Here is a 19,306-nt window from a genome sequence, read left to right as displayed (position 1 = left end):
CATTTGCTCTGCTCAGACATGTCATCTATTACTACTCACAGACAACAATGTGTGACTGCGTGTCATTGGCAGCTCTGTGACGAGTGCATACTTGGTCTTCCTAACATGTTACGTTAAAAGCTACTTTCATGCAGGAGTATCTAGATGAAACAGCCTGGCAGTCGGATTTCTCATTTTTTCCCACCCACAGCTGCTCTGCACTCAGAGACTGAGACAACTTTACACAATATCTTAGCGTTGCACCTCACCCACCCACCTAAACAAAGCACTTGCTACAAGCAAAGCAAAATGTGCCAAAAAGAAAGAAAAGAAATGGATTATGATTCCATTTACACATTTTTGGCTCCTTTTTTTCTTCTTGAAGCAGATTCTTCTCACTTTTTCCTCCTCCACCTGCACGCTCTCTCCCACTCACAGACTCCCAGCATCCCTCACACTCCATCAACACCTCGCACATTTATATTAAACACTCTCCTCTGACCTTTCTTAAAGCACTCCAAGAGATTCTCCAACACAACTATTTACTACTCTCACTCTGGTGTTATATTTACTTGGTGTCGCCCAATTGAAAAAGTGAGGACACTCCTCTCATTATGAAACTAAAGCAGGACTCTAATAATCACACATATGACGAGGTGTTTTGGTAATTAGACATACATGTCCATTTCTAATATTATTTCATCATTTTTCATCTCTTTTTTAGAAATATGCTATTTTTGTATCTTAAACATGTGGACGGCACATAAAAACATGGATTATGTTAAGAGTTCAGAGCTTTATAACAGCAGCAGGAACAGTTTCTTCTTAAAGTGGTGGGAGGTGGTTCGCTCGTAGGGTGAGACCTTTCTGAGTGTTGTTCTTCTCTCTGTGCTTACAAGGTGTTTCACTGTGTGCTCCAGGTTCGTGGAGTACTTCGGAGTCTTCAAATCACCTTTAGGAGTGAATGACAGTGTATAGCACGACGCACAGTTGGGTGCTACGTCAACTGCGTAAACCTCTTCATAGCTAATAAGGAGCCATTTACTCCCCCTAAACATGACGCTATTTACTCCCCCTAAACATGACGCTATTTACTCCCCCTAAACATGACGCTCCAGTGGGTGAAGTAAATGCAGACTGGAGAAGAATTACTACAGAGTAAATAACAAGTGAGACAAGCTGTCGTACGTGGAGGTTGGTGAAATGCACATAAGAGGATGGACCAGAAACTGTTCCCACACATATTTAGAAATGAGACTCAGCTTCAGCTCCATAAGGTTTTAAACTATTTATATATAAAACTGAGTATTACGCTGGAAGCCAATGGTTCTGTGTCACTGCAAACATCTCCGTCTCCTCTGGATTAAAGCAGGACACTCTGCAGGATTATTTCCTCAAACCTCCAGCGCATCACACTCGGTCACGCTTTAGAGCAGGTACCATATTGATGATGATGAGTGATGCGCTGATCATGTCTGAATGCAGGAATGTTAGAAGTCAATAAAAACAGGCTTTCCACAAAAACAAACATTAATCTGTCGTTAGTACTGGAGGGAAAAAGAGAGATTTTAACTGTGGCTCAGACAGAAAAATGCAGCCAATCCTCACACGGCAATAATCTGATCAATAATCTGATCAATAATCTGATCTCCTCAGGTACTTTTGTAGCCTAATATTTTACATTAACTTTGCAAAAATTAAAGATTTTTTACATTCAGAGTTCTCTGCTGCAAACCTCAGAAGTCACAATGTCATTACGCCAATCCTGATTGGCTGGTGAAATGTAGGTAGTCCCATCCACTATAAGTAGTTGCCGCCAACAGCAGCACGTCATTCAAACACCTCTTCTCACTCGGAGCAAAATAGACTTTATTACACGTGTTATGACTAATATAATGTACAATATATGTAAATGTGCATAATTATTTACTAATGCTAAATAAAATGTGACAAAGGAAACTATATAACTCATGAAATATTTATTAATAAAATATTAAAAAAATAGGTTTAGAGTATGTCTCTGTAATATGAAATGAGTGCATACAAAGTAGTAAATTAAAAAAGTAGTGTAGTTGTATATTGCAATAATTAGGGCACAATGGAATCTGTTTTATTTCAGTTTTTTAGAAATATGAATCAATCAAGAAAACAAAATACCAATAAATAAAAAAACATAATTAAACAAAAATGTTTGTTGAAAAAAAAAGTAAGATACAATTAAAAGGTAGATACAGTATAAATAGTAGTGACATGGATTATTGTGATTGCTCCTTTTTAAGTATTTATATGTGGTCATATAAAGATGTATGAGAGCAATTTCCCAATGATCAATGATATACTGAATCTGATCAGGTTTATTGATTGCGTTTTGATCAACTTAATCTAAATGAACCTAATTTAAATGATCCTGATGACATCATTCCAGACCCTAATAATTAAACAAAAACAAATGGACGCAAGGATGCATCAGTTATTTCACCACTAGGATCAGAATATTTTACTGTATCAGTAGTTATTAATAATCTACGATGTTTCAGACTCTACAATCACTGGTATTGATGGTCTCGTCCACAACAACAGAACAACTTTATCCACAGATCTTCTGTAGCTCTGATGAGATGTTGATCAAACACTCTGAACAGATGAAGATGATTAAAACTGACTCATGTTTTCAGTGAGCACTGCTGCTCTTGATGAGAAACGGAAGGAGTTTCACAGACACAGCAAAGTTAAGCGGGCACTGGTCAGCTCTGTATTTAGGCGTCAGTGATGATTTGTGTAGTTTTTTGGTAGTTTAGACACTGTTTGGGGAGGTTTAGGTGGTGTTTAATGTGGCCAGGATGGGAGGGGGGAGGGCGGAGCATCTAATGAGCGGTCCCCGGAAACATTTCAACATAAAAAAAAAAAAAACTTTCCTTGCCTCAAGGTGACGGCGTTTCATGCCAATTCTGTCCTTTTCCGCGTTCAACAGTAGATTCCGTTTTCATTGGTCGATTCAGAGATTCCGTCTGAGATTCCATTTACGTGGATTTTATAGGGCCTTAAATAATAACGTATGGTTGTCACAAAATCCCACGACACACCTGGACTTGTCCCATGGCACATCGTTTGGGAACCGCTGTGCTACAGATCTGAGCTGACGGGAGCTCAACAGCGCCACCTACTCCTAATGTAAAACAATGGCAATTTGTGGTGATACAGAGGAAGTGCAACAAAAAATACATTCAGACTGCTGGAAAAATGTTTAAAAAAAAACAAAACTATTTCAAATATGGGAAGCGGGTCAAAATCAAAGTTGGCTTGTGGGCCTAAAATTGGACAGCCCTGCTTTACAGGTTAAAGACTAAAATCATTTGTTTATTTAATAATGCATATTCTCTATTCAGAAGTATAGATGCATACACGTTTGTCACAGGGGGTGGGGTCTCGGCTGAAACCACTCTGAACTTTTTGAATAACAGTGTGAAAGTGACCATGAAGATGGTTTCCTCATATTTCACAGTCATGCACATACCTATAGTACATGAACTGTAGGTCTAACCCTAGCCTCTAACTTATGGGTAGCATTCAGAAAGTGGAATGGAAATGACGTTTCGTCCTCGTCTCTTCATCCTGCTCACTTCTCCTCCTCCCCGCTGCCCTTTCTGTTTCTTTTCTGCTGCTCCTACTACTTCTCCTCCTCCTCAAATCCAACCCTCTCCATCTTCCTCTGCTTTCCACTCACCCACTCTTCGCTCTCCCGTTATGGTTCTAATCTTCTCGTTTTCTCTCTCTCCTGCTCTCTGTTGGTTGTTCCACTCTTACCTCCAGCCAGTCGGCGTTGACTCTTCGCAGCAGGACGATCACCTCTCCCTTCTTAAAGTTCAGCTCTGCTTTGCTCTTGCCACGAAATTCAAACATCGCCTGAGACACACATTCACAGAGTTAGTGCGAGGGGAAGAAGAAACGACAGAAGACTCAACAATGACGGGTAAGACTGAACACACTTCATGTTCCCAGGGAAAACAGTGTTTGAATTTCTGTGTGACAGGGAGAGAGATGTATGTAAAAATGATTTAAAAAGCCAATAGACGAAGGATAAAAAGAGGTAATGCAGACTTGGGAAATGTCACATAGTTGAAGAATTTTTACCTAAAACTACTGACAACTTGTCAGAATCAAAAAGGTTTTTATTCACAAGTGAAGTTTAAAAACTGCAAATAATTTCACTTGGTAGTGTGTGTGTGTGTGTGTGAAGAACAGAAAAAGAACAAAAAACAAAGCAGAAAATAACAACAACTAGAAAAGCACTCGGAGAGCGGACACCTCCACCAAGCAGCTCATTTCCACTCATACTGTGAGTTCCACCCTATGATGTAGTCCTACACTGATTTCATATATACGATTAGATTAATTAATAATCAAAAAATACCTTTAGCATTTGACAATAACAATTGTTACAAGTCATGCTTTTTCTAATTGAAACACTGATGACATCATCAGCAAAGGTGTTCTGAGCGAACCTATGACATCATCAACAAGAAGTTCCATAGTGTGGATGGAAAAATGAATGGGATATATAGATATATATATATATATTTTTTTCTTTTGGTAGCCAGAACATCACCAAAATGTAATCATGTGTTCCTTGTCCCATTTATCAATTTTCCTGAAAATCTCATTGAAATCTGTTAATAACTTTTTAAGTTATCTTGCTAACAGAGAAACGGAGGGTAAAACATAACCTTACTGCTCTGCGCTTCAAGGATAAATATATACATATACAAGATAAATGTATATAATATTTGTATAATAATATAAAGTGTCTAATACTTAAAAAAAGGGAGAACAATATTGAGCCATGCTTTCTTTATTATTATCACCTGCTCCTGGTGGAAGACTTTTCTCTCATTATATTTTATTAAATCATGTGAAATTCAGGGCAAAACAAATTAAAAAACACCCACAATGATTTGTTACAGTAAATAACGGCACCATCTAATACTATCAAAGCTGGCGTTCAAAGAAAAAAATGGCAGAGTTCCTATATATGATGTTGATTACAATATGAGAACAATCAGAATCTTTTGGTTTAAAAACAAACAAGAATATGGAAAAATAAACAGAAACCTGTGTATTTGTATGAAAAATAAAGCATTTGATGGAGAATGAAGGAGTGAAGGCAACAATGGGGATTCAGGTAAAAAGGAAGACATTTCAGTGAGTAATGAATGTAGGGAGAAAGGAAGGGAGCTAAATTAATAATGTACTGACGTTAAACACATGCAAACTTTAAACTCCAGGAAGTTTTATTATTGTGTTGACCTGCTGCTGACTTTCATTTTTTTCATAAAGGAACAATGTGTGCGAGTTGGTAAAAAACAAACAAAAATAGGATTTGTTGAAGCCATTCTCACACGTTTCAGTTCTTCACCAACACCTTTGGTATTTAATCGTTTATCATTTTATTCTCTCTCGTCTGGAGAACTTTTATCACAGCGGGGACACAACAAAGTGATTGACTCTGATCTGAGGGTCACATGATCAACATTCATGTCAGCATTTAGAATAATGACCAATCAGAGCATTAACGTAGGAAACAACAAACGTGTGTTTTTAGTCTAGTTTTGCACATGTTCCCTTCATTTGTGTGTTTCTGTGTCTTTTTTTTACCATTATTGTGTTTTTATTGTCATTTTATATGTTTTTGCAGTCGTTTTGTGTATTTGTGGAGTCATTTATGTTTATTTTTTTGGTTAATTTACATGTTTTTGGAGTCATGTTTCTGTTGCCGCTTTGTGTGTTTGTGCCATTTTTTATTTATTTTTTGCCATTTTTTGTTTTTATTTTCATTTTATAGGTTTTCAAGTCATTTTGTGTGTTTTTATTTCTGTTTTGTGCAGTTGTGGTCATTTTGTGCATTTGGTTATCTTTCTGTCATTTGGCTTTTTTCTTAAATTTGGGGGACACACGAAATTCGACCGAGGGCTTGACAACATTCATGTGAGCATTTAGAATAATGAGCAATCTGAGCATTGACAGAGGAACAATCAAAGGTTGGGATTGGCCTTGTGTGTAATCTACTGTCATTTGATGGGTTTTGGAGTCGTGTTGTACTGTATCTACTTTGGGGACCACAAAATTAAACCGAGGACCACGTTTAGCACCCGGGCCGTCTGTTTCCTACGTCTGCCCCATCACTTGTCCTTTAAAAGAATCTTTCTTTTCTGACTTTCCAAACTCTAAGCAGAAGTGTTGATGGTTGAAGTTGATCATAGATGAGACTTTTCATCCAATCAAAGCTTTGTGATTGATTTTAAATCTATTTACTCATTAGGATTCAACTCACCCAACATAATGTTCATGGTCTAAATGATTTAATGCTAAACTAATGTTTTTTAAACAATAATTTGAATACTTAAACATGATAATTATTAGATAACCTCCACATACTAATGTGTGTACGTAATTCTAGGGATAATCAATATTAGCTTTTTGCAATATTCAATATTTTCAATATTAAAAAAATCACTTTTTCCGATAATCAATACCGATGTATACGGTACATAGACACCCCCTCTCCCCCAACCTAATTCTAGGTCACATTATATAAAGTATCTCTCCATGGAAATAACAGCTTAAGCCTACTTTTAATGTGATGTCCACAGAATGATTCCATAGGTTACAACAAATCATCCATTAGATTAATTATCCTACGTTCCAACGACATCAATCGGCAAGTTGGCCCTCCTGATGACACTTATCGATCTAAAATTGTTTTAAAGGTAATCAATCGATTGTATCGATGCAAAGAAAACAATTAATTAGATTCAAGCACAGCAGACTTTATATGGATGTGTTTGAAAAGCACTTTTAATAATAAAGACGTTACTGTCTGTGACGTCACGCGCCAGGAGACAACAAAACATCGCTTGGAGGAAAAATGGATGGAACCACCTTTGTGGTCCAGTGTGTGGAAACACTTCCACACATTCCAAAGCAGTGGTTCACTGTGTCCACCATCCACCACCAGGCCCTTCAGCAGCAGCACCGGTAGCATCAGTTGTTAGCATTAGCTCTGTAGAAGCTTCATGATAACTATGTTAAAATGAAAAGTTTTCAGTTCATGAAGCACACTGTTTATATTGGATGGTGATTAAGGGTGAAAGTGGAGGACGCCCACAGTAGACCTGGGGTGTCCACCAGGTTCTCAATGTGTCCCTGCTGAGAGGCTCCTGTTGGAGCAGAAAGACGTTAAAATCCCGGTGGACTACCGGCCCTCCAAAACTGCGTTTGGACACCCCTGCAGTAGAGCTTTAATCAGGCCTAAAAAGAGAACCTGACCCAGGCTGAGCCCAACAGAACACGGTCCAAACCCGTCTGACCTGAATAAAGCCGATGTGTCTGTAAAGTCTGTGTAAAACACACCAAACCTTCGCGACCTCCATCAATAAGGCCCATAGCCAAAAACAAACCACATATTCAGACTCAGGGGAATAAAATGCATTTGCTGATGCCACATTTTGAATAAAATGAGCACCTTTTTTGCACCACAATTTAGTTTTTCGCCTCTAGGGGGCGCAGTTCTCACTGTACCCAAGAGGAATGCACATATTCGGACTCGGGCGGAGCAGACCTTTCCGCTGACACCTTGTTTGGCCAGATTTGAGCACTTTTGGAAAACCAATGGGAGAAGCAGGATCGACGCTGGAGCCACTTTCACACTGCTTTCTCCCATAGGGTTAGGGTTAATACACAGAGGTGGCACCCTTCCCATGCGTAGGCGTGGTTGCAGCGCCTCTTACTGACACGCCCCCAGCGTTTCAGAGTAGAGAGAAATGCTTGTTTGTCCATAATTTTTAGACCTCATTTTATATACGTAGCAATTTGGCTCAGTGGTCAATGACACACGTTTCACAAACACACATTTGTTTCTGTTTTACAGCGTTTCACATCAGTGCACACACATGTAGAATGATCCGAGGCGAGTTATAAACATGAGAAGAAGCTTCATGTGATATTGAATTTATATTTATATTCAATGGTGATTACGGGTTACAAAGTGCGCACAGGCAACATCGGGGGCAGCTAAGTGGCTGCAGGGGTCCTCAGGTAAAGACAGGAGCATCCGAGCAAATCACCTGTATTAAATAGATGGTGCAGCTGACGTGCGTTTCTGGAATATATGCAGATTAAAAGTGAGAAAACACGGGCACGCCTGGAAGTCCAAGTGTGCAACATCACACCATAGGGGAGCAAAATTACAACGTGGGGCCCCGATGCTCAACAGTGCTGGCAAGAACTCTGATATATATATATATATATTATTTAGCATTTTGGACAACAATGTTCTAAACATTTTATTTATATTTAATACAACTACCACATGTGCAGTGAAATCAACAAGTTTGTAATGTTTCACGGATATGAAATGAGAAATCCTTTAATTTTTTTTCTAATTTTTCTAATTTTAATTACTTTATTAATCCCTGAAGGGAAATTATGTTACTCTTATTTTTAGGGACATGCTTCTCACACACACAAGCCCGAATCACACACACGCACAAACAGGACCTGTGGACATTCATCAATGGAGAGATGTCAGAGCTGCTTCCACAATGCAGGGTGTTGGGGTTTGATGCCTTGCTCAAGGGCACCTCGACAGTGCTCGAGAAGTGCCCTGGCACCTCTCCAGCTACCAGAACAACTTCTGTATTTTGGTCCGCATTGGGACTTGAACCGGCCACCCTCCGGTTTCCAACCCATGTCTCTACGGACTGAGCTACTGCCGCCCCACGAAGGGCATACATGCATTTCAGTTACATCGCGTCCAAGAAACATGAAAGGACAATCACGTGGAGAACTGTGGGTCGCCACAAAGGCCACGCACCATATCTTAGATGAGAAGTGGGAGACATGAGGTAACAAGAGGGGAAAAAGGCAGGTCCTACACTGTGCTCCGTATTGTTCAATGCTTTACAATAAAATAAGATTAGAACATTAGTGTTTCATGTCAGTTAGGGAAAAAAATCGGGATGGGCAGGTCAGGCAATCAGTGCACCCCTAATGAAAACACTGATACAGTAAAAAGTCGGTCAGTTCTACACAAAACTGATTCTCCACCGTCTTCAGTGAAGTTTTAATCTAAAATAGGATCTTATTTCTGCTCCGACTGCAGATTCACACCTGCTTGGTTTTCAATTTTCTCCTCCATGAAGGACATTCTCTTCATTTTTTGAAGCTTTAATTAACCATTTGCTTCCATCCTGATCTTTACCCTTTTCTGCTTTGTGAATCCTGGTTTGATTTAGCTTTTTATTTCCAACAACAAACACCTCAGAGTCACTAATTCAAATCCACCCGGCACGTAAACCTTGGCTGGAAATCAAGCTTGTAGCACGCAGCCAGCGACTAATGCTCACAGTGTTGATGCTGAAGCTGAGTTCATACGAGGTGACGTGGAAGGAAGGGTTTGTGCTTGATTGGCCCTGACAAATGTCCCAAGATGTGAGATTATCCATCGGGACTCAGAGCAGGGACGTCAACCACGTTCACATGCTATAAAGCACAGTTTTCAGAAAGAAAATAAAGTAAGGGTTGAGTGGGCTGAGCATCAGAGCAGTGTTTTACTTCTGTGTGGGAGAGAGAAGAGGACGAGAAAGAAAGAGAAAGAGAGAATTCAGGTTGTTTCGCTCAATTTTGGCAACAAGACAACGCTGTGTTCGTCTGTTGCCTTAATGTCAGAATTGTTTGTTTTCTCCACTAAAGACCCAGTTTAAAACTTATCATAACAAACGAGCCAACGTGTATCATTCATTTTTCAATATGTAACAAAAAACACTTGTTTCCAAAACCAAAATAAAAATTGGGTTTTCAATGTCAAGCTCTTTTGCATCTGTACAGAAAACAAAAAATGAAAAACACCATTATTTATTTTCTCCATCACCGATTGGCCAAAGTACGTGACCTGGAAGTATACTCTCATCTGACGCTAACGGCTATGCTAACGGCAGTTCGGCATAACAAGATCGCATTCCAACTGTGCATCCGAAACGTGTCCTGTTCACTGTAGCTGGTGTTGGACACAGAACCTCCTCACGGACATTTCAGAGGGTTTAGAGACTCCTAAGTGTTGCAGAGCTAAAGATATCTCAGAATGTGTAACGCTTCACTTCCGGGTCACGTACTTTGGCCAATCGGTGATGGAGAAAAACGAATAAAGGTGTTAATTTTCTGTCAAATAATGAGGTATTTTTTCATTTTTCATGTTTGTGTTACATAATGAAAAACGAATGAATGATACATGGATTCATAAGGCTTTCAAATGGATAGATAGATAATAGAGAGAGAGATGTATTTAAAGTACGTTGTATAATATGCTTCATGCTTTCATTACCACGGTAAAATACTTCAACTGAACTCGAAAACAATTCCTGTGAACCACTAACGTGTTTAGGGTTTACAGAGTAATCTAACCCTTATTTAGACGCAGATCAATGGAGGACGCAGGATAAAAATAAGATTTAATTGGTTTGCATTATATAAACAAATAAAGACAATAAAAGAGAAAAGAAATCCTGATTTAGTCTCATTAATGGAGGAGCTTTTTAACCTTTTCAGCTCAGAAAAATGATGATCTATTGTTCTATGAATCTGTGATAACCACAGTTTTTTATTAATATGAATTATATCCACTGTTAGGAAGTTTTTGTATTATTTGGTCCAAGGTATAGAGTTATCTTAAAGATGTAAGTCCTTGTTTTAATCAGAAATAAAATGGGTTAAAAATGACCAACATTGACATGGTGGTGAAATTGGATTTTAAAAACCACAGAAACTGGTTAAAAATTGTAAATACAGAAAATACAGAGAGAAAGTGGTAAAAAATAGTTTGGATGAACTAGGGCCGGGCCTGCAGAACGTCTCCGCACTGTACCACGTTCCCAAGAATCCAGTCAAATGACTCGGTTCCACCGACTAAAAAAAGGTCTCTAGTGTACACAACTGCAAGAGGAACAAGAAGAACAACGTGAGGGCGTTTTGTGTCTGGTAAAAACGTGTTCAAAGTGTCACTATTGGCTTAAAAGTGACAGAAATGGCTAACGCTAAATTGCCAAAAATAATCATGAAATATGGTGAAAAGAGGTTAAAAGTGACAATAATGGGTCAACATATGAGATATTAGGTGGAAAAGTGGTGGAAAGTGTTTAAAAGTGCTGAAAATGTCTTGAAAGTGGAACAAATGTGCAAAAAAGGCATTGAAATTTGATAAAGTAGTATAATTTGTAGTAATGTAGCAAAAATGCATTAAAAAGAGCAAAAATATGGCAGGAAAAAGTGACGAAAATAGGTTAAAATATGGTGAGTTTGGTGTAATTACAGAAAAAAGGGTCGTGGTCCGAAGGTTGAGAACTCCAGAAATAGACGATAGTCTAACGTCATACATTTCTACAAATAATACTCGTTGATGTGTGTTTAGTCAGGGTAATATTACACATCAGAGGATGACTGTCACGCTTCAGTCACACCAACAGCAATATTTACAGATATGAAACTCCCACACAAACCTCACACTGTTCCCACAAAGGCAGCTTGGTAGGATAAGCACCAAGTTATTGTTTGAAAATCCTCTTCATAGTAATAAAGAAAGACGGTGTAAGATTTTTTTTAAAGCAAAGGTTTGTCAAACAGGAAAGTCACTTGTAATTAATCTAAAAAATGGCCAAACAATATTAACAATTTAAATGTATGTTGGTAAGTGACTGAATCAATGAAAACAAACCTGAGTTTATTATTTCCACCACTGAGTGCTAACATAATGTGTAATATGAATTAATATTATTATTGCATTGTTCACAAAGCACTAACTTAAATTTCATGCTTTTCTGGATTTTTTGTAAACTTTCTAAAATAAATGTGTTTTTGTATTAAAATAAAAACATCACTTAGTCCAGAACATTCCAGAGAAATATAAACTAAACAGTGTAAAATAATTAGAATATTTGTGGATATCATGAAATAAACAGAACAACTGATGAAGATGATGAATTTAGTTTGAAATAGTTTTTCTACATAACAGATGATAAGTTGGTTGGGTCAGACGATGCTATATGTAGCAGCACTTCTAGCCCCGCCCACATCCTCTACTGTCCACTACAATCATTTATCACTGACTTTGTTCATTTGTCACTCATGGATTTATTCATTTTGGTTCTGAATCCTGTCTGAGTGTCAGTGTGGATTGGAGACACTGTCTGCTCCACTAGGACCATTGTCCCTGCTAGCTGCTACATGTTAGCATTGAGGTGCTAGCTGCTAGATGTTTAGCATTGAGGCGCTAGCTGCCACATGCTTAGCACTGAGGCGCTAGCTGCGACATGTTAGCACTGAGGCGCTAGCTGCGACATCTTAGCACTGAGGCGCTAGCTGCGACATGTTAGCACTGAGGCGCTAGCTGCGACATGTTAGCACTGAGGCGCTAGCTGCGACATGTTAGCACTGAGGCGCTAGCTGCGACATGTTAGCACTGAGGCGCTAGCTGCGCCATGTTAGCACTGAGGCGCTAGCTGCGACACCCTTAGCACTGCGGCGCTAGCTGCGACACCTTTAGCACTGAGGCGCTAGCTGCGACACCTTTAGCACTGAGGCGCTAGCTGCGACACCTTTAGCACTGAGGCGCTAGCTGCGACGCCTTTAGCACTGAGGCACTAGCTGCGACACCTTTAGCACGGAGGCGCTAGCTGCAACGCGTTTAGCACTGAAGCGCTAGCTGCGACACGTTTAGCACTGAGGCGCTAGCTGCTACACGTTTAGCACTGAAGCGCTAGCTGCTACACGTTTAGCAATGAGGCGCTAGCTGCTACACGTTTAGCACTGAGGCCCTAGCTGCTACACGTTTAGCATTGAGGCGCTAGCTGAGCCTGGCAGAGATCTGGTAATCATCAACTGTTTTACACAATTTTCACACAACTGGGCTTTACTTTTCCATCCAGTATTTTTATTCAAACTAAAATTAACTCCCACAAAGCACAGCAACGATCGACTACTCAGGGTTTCTCGTCTCTCGTGTTGTGGTCTTTGCATCAGTATTATGGGTATACTGGGAACTTGTGAAATTATAAAGGTTGTTAAGAGTGTAAAAAAAAAGTGATTAAATGCATTAAGTGTGTTCTTATTTCATAATTAATTAATCAAAATCAATGCAATAAAGTCCCATCCCTAGTTTAAATATGTTATATTATTCACTTTCTCTTTTAAGGGACAGCATGTGTGAGTGAGTTTTAGAGTGTGGTTTGTTCTTCTATTGTTTAAGGCTTTTCTTTAATGAGTGGGAGATTTTTAATCATGTTATTGTTGATTTAAAGTTTGAAGTGTCTATAGTTCTGGACCTCAGACAAACCTGACTACAGTTCTGGCACTTCCTGTGTGCATGCGCAGTTCCGTCACAGTGGTCTAAGGCGCTAGACTACAGGATCTTTCCTTCTGCTGATGTGGGTTCGAATCCCACTTCTGACATTTTTTTTTTCATTTTAACATGTTTAACACAGCAAATTCCAACTTTAAAAATACATATATGGGAAAAAAAATTATTTAGGGTATTTCCTGAGTTTGGGATAGGACTAAAATAAAACTGATGGAACTATAGCTCGAAGCACACGGGTCCTGCAGTGACTGAACTACTGGCATTCAGCTTACTGTGCATGTGGATGTGTGTGTGTGTGTGTGTAACTACACCTACCTCAGCTCTGGGGGATGAAAAGAGATCCATCTTTGGTGTTTTGATCGTTTTCCTAGAAAAACAAAAGAAATCAAACATAATTAAAATGTGTTTGTTTTTCTTCTAATGAAGAAAATACCTTTTCAGTGATTAATGATGACACTACAGTTGAAAGAGCAATAATGTTATGATGTCCTTGATCCCATGCTTTTAGTGGAACATTAAAATCTACCACAGACTAAAGGTTTCTACAGTGTGAGAAACCGCTGGGGAAAAGTCACAATTGTTTGGTATTTGTAAAACTTTGTAAATGTGTTTTTCCTTGCAGTGGTTTATGGTTTTAATTCTTTAAAATTAAACAAAAAATAATAATTCTAGGCTGTTTGATCAAAGATAATAATTTAAGAAAAGCTAAACCTCTGAGGATCAACAACAGCTTTAAAACGGGAAGATCTCAGCTTCTCCATCAATTAAGCTTTTTTTTTTTTTTTAAAGACCTCATTTTGATTGTAGTTCGTGCAAGAATGTAAAAGCTTTAGTACAAACTACAAAGCTTTTGACTAAAAACCATCATCAAAAGAAATCTACAGATCAATGCTTTCTCTGGCTCTAAAGAAGACATCAAATTAAATCTTTTTATTTAAATACATTAATAATCACAATCTGAACCATTTTTTAAAATCAGGCCCATATATGGCGCAGAAATACCTCACATGCATGTTTTGGGATTGAAATTGTACAGTATTTTTTGGGTGACTTAATGTCTAGAAAGCAGGTTGGGATCAATTGTAATTGCGTAATTTATAATTCATTACAATTATGGCATAATTGATTGTAATTCAAAAATCTGTTGCTGTTGTAATCATTATTAAATTGTAATTGAATTCAAATAATTGACTTTGTAATTGTAATTGCCAAGAAAATTCTATTAAGGTTGTCAATTATAATTTAATGCAAAACTGCGGAACCACGTTACAGTTCTATACATATGTAGTTAATTATTATCAAAACATGTTTCATATCAAGCTTTCTCACATTTTACCATTAAAAAAATATTAAAACCTATATTTTCATTAATTAGGAAACCAAACATGGTAATCAATAGATTAGATAAATTAGATGATAGATATTTAGGAATCATGAGCATTACAGATGCTAACAGAAAGCTAACACAAGTTTTAATAGATGATTTATTTCAGGATCAGTATTTGTGATTAATTGTAATTGAGAATGTAACTGTAATTGACTGAGGATGAAAAAAAAATTGTAATTAAATTGTAATTGTAAAAAATGCTGATAACTGAATTGTAATTGAACATTTGTGATATAAATGTAACTGACACCAACCCTGATAGAAAGTGGAGAAAATAGAAGATTGTCAAAGCTGACTCATCATTTTTTGTAAAATCCTGTCCTACGTAATGACACTACGGTGCAAGATTTTGTGCAAAATGAAAAATAAATCTCTCTATGACACAAACTAAACTCATATCACACATTTCTGTGGTATATTTCCTTTAAAACACGTGAAGCAAATGGACATTTCAAGTTCGTTGTGGCGTAATTTGCCGTGATTTGTGCTAACCCCCCCCCCCACTGTAAGTCATCTGAAGATTATAAATATAAAATAAACAGTAGTTGACTATATCAACTATTTAGTAAGGCTGCACCAAAAGAAATATGCAAATTATTATTCCCATTGCATTTATGGCTATGAATGTGTACTAACCACTAACCATTGCAGTTTTATAAATTAATATTAATGCTTCAAATAATAAATCAATTAAATATATTTATTTAACACTGACATTCCAACAATGCCCAATATAAAATAAAATGTTTAACTTGTCTCCACTCATACATTAAATAATATTGTACAGACTTATAACTGACTGGGCTGCTGAAAGTGTTCTCTCATTAAAACACAAAGTGCATTAAAGTTATTAATTGTTGTTTTATTATAGTGACTCTATGATCTCTGCTCTATGTCTCCATTCTCTGCTTTCATTGCAGCGTGCATACTTTTTAAAATCCCACCCAAACAAGTTTTCTTAATAACGCAGATTAAGTACAGTCGTGATAAAGATCAGAGGATCTCTGTGAAAAGTGCGCTGACCCAGGTTGGGGTCAATTATAACTGTTTATTTAGTTTTATTGTTTATTGTGCATGTACGACAAGGAGTTTTTTTTCTAGTTTTATACTGTCCTCTCCAGGAAATTCAGTTTAAAACCTGCCTTTTCCCCTCACCCTCTCCTCCTGTTTTTGTCCGTTTCATCTAAATATGATGGCGCCACAAATGGCCACCTCGGTTTGTTAGTTAAATTCCTTGTACTGTTTTTAAACTGTAACCCTAACCCTATCAAATCCTTTCTGATTCTGATTAATTAATTACAATTAGCATGTAATAATAATTGTAATTGAAAGAATATTTTGCTGTTGTAATTATTGAGTTCAAATAACTGACTTTGTAATTGTAATTGTCGAGGAAATGCTAAAATAAACTGTCAATTATAATTTAATTAAAGGTAACCATGTTACAGTTAAATGGCCTCCACATACGTAGGTAATTATTAAAATAAGTTTCATATCAAGTTTTCCCACTACTTGACAGTTCTCTTGAGGATCATTTTACCATTTAAAAAAATAAATAAATAAGGGTGTACTGACAGAAAAAAGGCTCAGATGCCCACACCAAAATTATTAATACACATATTTTCATTGATTATAAAGACTAACAAGGAAACCAAGATATGAGAAACAAATTAGATAATATTGTTTGTGTATTTTACAGCTGATTTAAGACATATGGGTCAAAACTGGCCCTGTTATTATAAGAGATGCTAACAGAAAGCTAACACAAGAAGATAGACATTTATTTTAGGCTCAGAAATTGTGATTAGCTGAATTTGATCTTTAGTAATTGAGAATGGAATTGTAATTGATTAAGGGGAAAAATTATAATCGTAAATGTAATTTATTTGGAAAAAATTGCCTGTGGCCATAATCATAATTGAGTAATAATTGAACAATGATAATTGAAGATGTCATTGAAAAATGTAATTGACCCCAACCCTGTCACTGACAGACTGTAAATAATAATATCAATGCTGATGCTCAGCCATGCGTCAGGCAATTACTGCTTAGTCTCAACCCCCCTTTGAATAAATAAAAGTTCATATACAATGTGTACACATTATTATCTATTTTACATATCAAGACAAAACAATGTAATTCTGCAACACAACAAACCATTGAAAAAAGATACAACCTATTGTAATGCACTATAATACAATAAAACACCTATAGATATAGTGCAAATGTCTTGAGGGAACAAAACAAAAATGGTGCAAAATGCAAAAACAACGCCAAACAGTGCAATCAAAAGTTAAAATAAAATATAAAAGCTTCAGTAAAAGGAAGTTTCTACTTTCCTGTTTGGTTTTACTAGTCAGTAACACAAATCTTAAAACCAAAGAACACAATGTGCAAACAACACATTTTTAATATTAATATTCAAATAAGAGAAAAAAAAATTAGGTGCATCACTTATTTATCATGTTTGGTTCCATTTCAGGAAGTTAATTATCAGTACATTTGTCTAAACAGAGAAAGACGAGTAAACTCTGAAACAGATTTGAAAAAATTTGAAAAAAACAACCAGTGTCCCAATAATTGACAATTGCATTTGTATCAATGTGAATAATAAGATAAAATAAAGATAAAAAAAAAAAATAACTGAATTGCTGCACACATAAAATCTCTATATTTATAGATATTAGTTTTAATTATTATACAATTACTAACATTACCACAACACCAATAACGACATCAGCTCACTGACGAGAGGACGTAATAAATTTTTATCTGTACTTCATTTCCTGTTGCTACATTCTCACCCAGAGGAAATGAACCAATCCAAAGCGTTAGTAATGAGGAAGTAAAGCATGCAATGTGTTTTTGCAATGTTTAGGTTCTCACATCGTTTCTGCTTTTAATCAGTTATTAACAGATGTTTACTTGGACAATGAAACAAAGCCCTAGAAAGTGGCTGATGCTGGCTTAAAACTTCAGGTTCAGGAGCAGTGATGAGCCAAGTAGGGCCAGAGGGAGAGAAGGTCATAGCCTACTTTAGCAAAAACCTTTAACAAAGCTGAGCAGCACTATTGCGTGACACGTAGAGAGCTGCTGCCCATTGTGAGGGCTGTGCATCATTTTAAGTACTACTTAGGTGGTCTACCTTTTGTAGTTAGAACAGACCATGCCGCCCTCCAATGGTTAATGTCATTCAAGGAGCCAGAGGGTCAGATGGCACACTGGTTGGAGGAGCTAGCACCATATGTCTTCACAGTGGAGTACAGAGCAGGGACTCGCCATGTCTCGTTGGCCTTGTGCTGTAAGAGGGTGCAGGTATTGTGAAAAGAGAGAGGCTGAGGAAGTCGAGTTCAAAGGTGGGGGAGGGAGAAGCCCTGAGCAGGTAGACAGAGAACCTGTGTGCAGAGAGGTACAGGTCGCAGACCCTGGGGAATGGAGAAATCAGCAGGAACAGGACCCTGACTTATTCCCAGTGTTGCAGTGGGTGGAGTCGGGGCAGAAACCACAGTGGAGTAAGGTTTCAAGGTGTTCACTGGCTACAAAGGACCTGGTGGCTAAGTTTGAGGCCCTCCGACTGAGTGATGGGGTGCTACAGAGGGCGTGGAGAGCCAGCTATTGGTGAAGAGAGGTGGCAGCTGGTAGTCCAGAGAGCACTAAAAGAGCAGGTATTAAGAGCAGCACATGGGACTACAGGGGCAGGACACTTTGGGGTCTCTAAAACCATGACGCGCCTGAGGCAGGGGTATTACTGGGGCAGACTCAGAAGGGATGTAGAGGACTTTTGCCATTGCTGCGATCTCTGCTCTGCTTATAAAGGTCCCCAAAGTCAGTCCCACGCCCCCCTGCAGCAGTTAGCAGTGGGGGCACCAATGGAACAGGTGGCTGTAGATGTCATGGGGCCTTTTCCCCTTACAGACAAAGGAAACCGGTATGTGCTAGCCGCAAGGGACTATTTTAAGGAATGGCCAGAAGCATATGCCTTACCTGACCAGGAAGCAATAACTGTCGCTGATGCGTTAGTGGAAGGCATGTTTGCTAGGTTTGGTGCAGCTGAAGTAATACACAGTGATCAGGGGAGAAACTTTGAGTCACAAGTATTTTCAGCAATGTGTGAGCGGTTAGGGATGCACAAGACTCAGACAACTCCATTACATCCCCAAAGTGATGGTCTTGTAGAGAGACTTAACAGGACACTAGCTCAACAGTTAGCCATTCTTACCTCAGAACATCAGAGAAACTGGGACTTACACCTGCCCTTAGTCTTAATGGCCTACAGGTCTGCAGTTGAAGACTCTACATCCTGCACACCTGCCCTGCTCATGTTGGGGCGAGAACTGAGGACGCCAGCAGAAATGGCGTTCGGTAGACCCCCAGATGCACCCACAGCCCCACCAGGTCCAGAGTACGCCAGAAGACTTCAGGATCTGATGAAGACAGTGCATGCATTTCCCTGGACCAACTGGGAAAGGCAGGTATAAGGCAGAAAATTAATTATGATGTGCGAACAAAGGGACAGGACTTTAAGGTTGGAGAATTGG

At 38.2% G+C, this 19,306-nt stretch overlaps 1 protein-coding gene across 2 annotated transcripts in view; it reads left to right on the top strand.

Annotated features, from left to right (window-relative positions):
- The first annotated feature begins 3,704 nt into the window (after positions 1-3,704).
- Positions 3,705-19,306, top strand: part of LOC114465601 (parvalbumin-7-like) — a 43,102-nt gene continuing 27,500 nt past the window's right edge. For both annotated transcript variants that reach the window (XM_028450729.1, XM_028450719.1), the window contains exon 1: positions 3,705-3,949. In XM_028450729.1, coding sequence (XP_028306530.1) covers positions 3,724-3,949 — 226 coding nt within the window. In that variant the 5' untranslated portion in view covers positions 3,705-3,723. The remainder of the gene's footprint in view (positions 3,950-19,306) is intronic.

The sequence above is a fragment of the Gouania willdenowi genome, chromosome 1 (genome assembly GCF_900634775.1).
Source record: "Gouania willdenowi chromosome 1, fGouWil2.1, whole genome shotgun sequence".
Lineage (NCBI taxonomy): Eukaryota > Metazoa > Chordata > Actinopteri > Blenniiformes > Gobiesocidae > Gouania > Gouania willdenowi.
Note: the sequence above shows the minus strand (reverse complement) of the source record. Positions and strands in the feature narration are given on the sequence as shown.